The sequence below is a fragment of the Ixodes scapularis genome, unplaced genomic scaffold (genome assembly GCF_016920785.2).
Source record: "Ixodes scapularis isolate PalLabHiFi unplaced genomic scaffold, ASM1692078v2 PGA_scaffold3__209_contigs__length_174095766, whole genome shotgun sequence".
Taxonomy (NCBI): Eukaryota; Metazoa; Arthropoda; class Arachnida; order Ixodida; family Ixodidae; genus Ixodes; species Ixodes scapularis.
In genome coordinates this window covers 54885533-54890212 of record NW_024609868.1, presented here as the reverse complement: position 1 = coordinate 54890212, position 4680 = coordinate 54885533, and the positions used below count along the sequence as shown (strand labels likewise).

Sequence of the window (4680 nt, the reverse complement as noted above, 5' to 3'; positions counted from 1 at the left end):
GGATGAGAACGGCAGGCTGTCTCTTCCGGATGCCCGGCCTCGAGCAAGCCCTGGTTGCCTTCCGTCGTGCTTTGGCCGCGCGTGCACCCCCGAAGTTCGAGCGAGACGCCAAAAGTGTTATCGAAGGCAGGAAGCTTGTGCTGTATGCGGGACAACCGAAAGACCTCCTTGCCGTTTTCATTTATTAGGTTTTTGCCTAGCACAAACTAGACCTCAATTTAAACGTTTCTTCCCTACAGGATAAACTGGACACAAAATCTGATGTCGTATTCGCGAATTGAGCAACTCGTAAATGTTCCATGAAAAAGGAGTTTGGTGTTTGCAGATGAGAAGTGTTACGGTGTTCTAAGATAACACGAAGAGATAACTTGGTGCCGTCCTGGTAGATGACGAAAAGGTCATCGGGGAATCAATTATGTGCTCTACATTAACCATTCGGTCAGTTTTTACGTGCCCGGATGATGTTGTAAAAACAAAGAGCTATCCGGCGTCAGCATAAATAAAACCTAAAACATATCTCATGTTTCTGACGTCACGTTAAAGAAATCTTGAAAAACAAAAAGGGGTTCTTGCGTACACGCAGCGTTCAGTGCTGGCACACGTTGGAAACAATACGCCCGACGTGTTCAACAAGATTATGTGAGCGTGCCGTATTGCTTATCGGAAATCACTGGAGGAGCCCAGCCCGTCAGGCCGATACTTCGTCACAGATACAAGCTTCGCTGAAACGATTTCTTATCTGTTCAGAGTTCAATTCGTCGGTCGCAACTTGCAAGTCACCGGGAAAAGCGTACCTCGAAATCCATGCCCTCTGGCCCAAGTGGGCATGTTACTTGGCAATGGACGACGAAAACAGCCCAGGATATGCTCGTAGCGCCGCCGTATAATGCAGGGTGTTTCAGCTAGCTTGTGCCGAGGCTTAAAAAAAGCTGGTACACGCAATGCGCGTGTCACGCATCCGCAGTACCTATTGAGCAAGTCAATATATTTTTTACGATGTGCCCAACTGACTAATTAACACAGAATAATTAGCTAACGTTTTGAACATCAGCTTGTGCGCAAACCCTTCAATAAAAAAGTTGTAGAGCGTGTTGATAGACATACCCCACAGTGTCGTTTCCATCAAGGTATATAGTCTTCTTACGCCTATTTGCACTAAATAAAACGAGAGATTAAAAAAAATAATATTCCACGTGACGAAAGGCATTAACATCGCAGTTCTCGCAGCGCGCTTTTTTTTTTTTTTTTTTTTAAGCAGAAAAAAAGTAGACACAGAAAGGTTGTCCCATTAAAAACGATAGGATGGGATGTTTTTTAATACTTTCTTTAACTTTCGTATTGTATGATTTACGCGAAAATTAAAATATAAAATGTTAGCTAGTTAACCTGCACTAATCAGCTAGTTTGGAACATCGTAAAAAATAAATTGTCTTGTTCAAGAGGACTGAATAACACTGCGTTAATTAGTGCGCCAACTTTTTTAGATCTTGACCAAGTTAGCTGAAACATCCTGTATACGTATATCGTGTAATAATGAACAAAAGACACCGTCTTGTGATTGCAAATTTGATTTGACTTTAATTCGTCGAATGCATCGCACCGAGAAAAGCACAAACCCAGCAGCACTTAATTGCACATGTCTCAACATTTCAGGCCGACCAACATAAAATTTTGACCGAAAATCGGTCGTTTATTCTTTATTTTTTTTTTTCGGACGAAAGTCCTGAAAATTGTAACAGGCTGCTCAACCATTTACACATCTCTGTACGGAACGCCGGGCTACGTTGCGTACCGTCATTTCTGCAACCATCACAACTCTTGACGTAGTGGCAGTACACAGCGCTGACAGCAGACACTTTGCCTTAACCAAAGACACATTCATATCGTTTAAATAGACATGGAAAATGCTATAAACCCATACAAACATATAGGAAGCACGAATCTCTTATCATGACCTAGAAGCTTTTACACACATACAAATACCCTGGTATACATGATGAAACAAGTAGACACCCCGAACATACAATCTCATTCATTCCTGTGGTGCAGCTCCGCGCGAAGATGGCATAAATTTGTGACGCTTTAGATACTCATGTAGGCACACATCGATACTCCAAGCATTTTATTCCTCCATGCGCATCTCTTCCAGTTATACTCCCTCCCTCCCTCCCCCCCCCCCCCCCCTTAGTTTAGAGATCCTTAAGACAAAACTATCTGGTTGCATAAAAAAGTTACGGAGGACACAATCGGCAAGGTACACTGAAAGCACTTTCTGGCTGAGAGCAAGTCCGATTCTCGGATTTGTAGCTAGAAATCGGGCCAGCACATTGCACCCATAGCCTACCCTTGCTAAAAGTTGCCGACCTGCAACGACGCTAAAATGAAAGTAGTGATACGCCATTGCTTTCCCACCTTCTACGGGCAGGAAAGGAGGGGCAGCGTTGTTCATTGACAACTTCTAAAAACTAAATTCAAACCAGTGTTTTGTAGTGTTTGTCAATTGAATGAGGTGTTGTAATGAGTAGCTCCAACGGTTACGTGCAACCTGGCGCTCCTTTCAGGGCAATCGTCCTGAAACAGCTACCCATATGTATGCCTTCCTATCAATAACTGAATCCGATTTAACACGGCTAATGAATATTTAAAATATTTAAAGCGCTATGGCATCAGTGTTTACCGTAAAACTTGACGCGACGGCGCGCGTAGTCCGAAACAACGCCACAAGTTTGACCTGTTGGCACGAAGAGCCTGAAGTCTTCATCAAACTGTGCTTGTGTTCGACGTATCAGAGCCTAGCAATCTCTTGCCGTACTCGTCGTCTTCCATTGACTTGGCCAGCTCGTTGATAAAAGCGCGATAGTGCACTGGGTTCATGTTCTTGCACAACATGTACAAGACGAACCAGTCAGACGTGCTGACGCGCTTGGAGACCGATTCGAGCATGCGTCTGTCAGCCATCCTAGCGCGGTACCTCAGAATCAGTTCCCTGACCTTGGGGAGAGCGATCGTGATGACCCGGTAGCCCAGCTCCACTCCCGTTAGGAACGCTAGGATGACCCACCAGAACCAGAGGAAGATGTAGATCTTCTCGTTGATGATATTCTGGGCCAGCAGACAGAGAGCGTCATGCTTCATCACGTCGCCTGAGCTGCCGAACAGATGGAACGAGCACTTGGTCATCCTAGGGAAAGCCCAGACCATCGGGTCATTCCGCTGATCGGGGTCAATCTCATGGTGCTTTAACACGTCCGTGCCGAATGTGGTGAACATGTTGCCGAGAAAAGCATCGGTCAGCAAGATCTGCCCGACGACGTTGACAAAGTTCAGCACCTCGCTGGTGACGTACACAAAGAAGTACTTGTGGTGCATATCGAGGTGGTTGCGCATGTAGCGCGCAATGGCCTCTGTCTTTTGGCAGACGTCCGTGCTCTCTTTGATCGGACAGTCCAGGTCTTGGACGAGGCTCCGAATGAGCCCCTGCTCGTAGCACTTCCACAGGTAGCGAGGCACGTAGAAGCAGCCGGCTTGCAGAAAGAGCACCATGCAGACCCACTGGTAGTAGCCGTAGTAGCGCCGGTGCTCGTCCGGCGTGTACTTCTGGATGCCCGGGTGCGGGACGCCATCGACGCCCACTGTAGCATTGAAGGCGGCCGGGATATTGAAGGTCGAGTGGATCCAACAGAACGTGCGGATGACGTTGGCGGGAACTGAGTCGTGGTTGATGCAGTCGATCGGGTCCCCGAAGTACTGGGCGCTGGTCACCAGGATGCTGAACATGAGCAGCAACAGCGACGTCGCCTTGTAGTGTAGCCTGAAGATCTGGTTGTCCAACACGATGCGGTTGATCTTCACCGCACGGTGGAGCGGGGCCACCAGCATGTAAAACATGGCTCCTGTTTGGTGCTTGTCGGTCGCTCACGGCAGAAGCTCGATCTCTTGTCCAAACGATAACGGAGTTCGGGAGGCAACTCACGTGACCATCATCGGGGCCTCTTCGGCTCGGCGGCCATTGCCTGTGTGGACCGTTGTAAGACTGACCGCGTCCCGGATCAGAGCGTCCGCGACTGCCGCGTCCCGCGCAGCAGCGAATGCGACTGAGAACCGGTCCCCGCTTGCCCCGTCCGTGCCGGTCGCTTGCAATCCAACCCCTCGGAAAAAAGGAAGTGGGCGAGTGAAACCACTTTGAAGCAGACACAATCAAAAAGGGGCGGGAAGGAGGACAGACTATCCTGCTGCGGGGGCCACCGTACGCTGACGTAGCAGTTGCGCGTACCGAAGGGCTCGTGGGTTCGCGATGACGACGGGAAATTGCCGGGGACAACGTCATCTCCGGTTTAGTTTGCGATTTTTCTACGTGTCTTTGTGTTCAACGAGTTGTGCGAGAGGAGAGACAGAGAGAAAGAAAAGGCTCGGATTGGGAATGCGGCCGCGAATTAAATGGTCTGTGTTGTCAGACACCACGAACGCGGCGAACAACGTAGCCTTACGTTCGCCCTCCACGTGGTTCCTCGCGAAAAAGAGGGCTTTTCTGTAAACAGTGAGGATCTAAGTCGAAAACGTCGTGAAAAATCGTGTTTGTTTTTGCGCGTTTCTTTAGGATGGGCGTTAAAGGTATCAGTCACCACGAGCGGCTCGGCGACATGCGCTTCCTGGCACAAATATTGCTGTCGTTCTTCTCGC

General features: G+C 48.5%; 1 protein-coding gene across 1 annotated transcript; it reads right to left on the bottom strand.

Annotated features, from left to right (window-relative positions):
- Positions 1 to 1552: 1552 nt before the first annotated feature.
- LOC8042416 (innexin inx2) lies at positions 1553 to 4168 on the bottom strand. Its single transcript, XM_002415480.5, has one exon. It carries the CDS (start codon positions 3886 to 3888, stop codon positions 2761 to 2763), a length of 1128 nt encoding a protein of 375 aa, XP_002415525.1. The 5' UTR covers positions 3889 to 4168; the 3' UTR covers positions 1553 to 2760.
- Between the last annotated feature and the right edge of the window lie 512 nt (positions 4169 to 4680).

Coding starts and splice junctions, on each gene's coding strand:
- LOC8042416 (XM_002415480.5), bottom strand. CDS start 3,888: ATGTTTTACATGCTGGTGGCCCCGCTCCACCGTGCGGTGAAGATCAAC.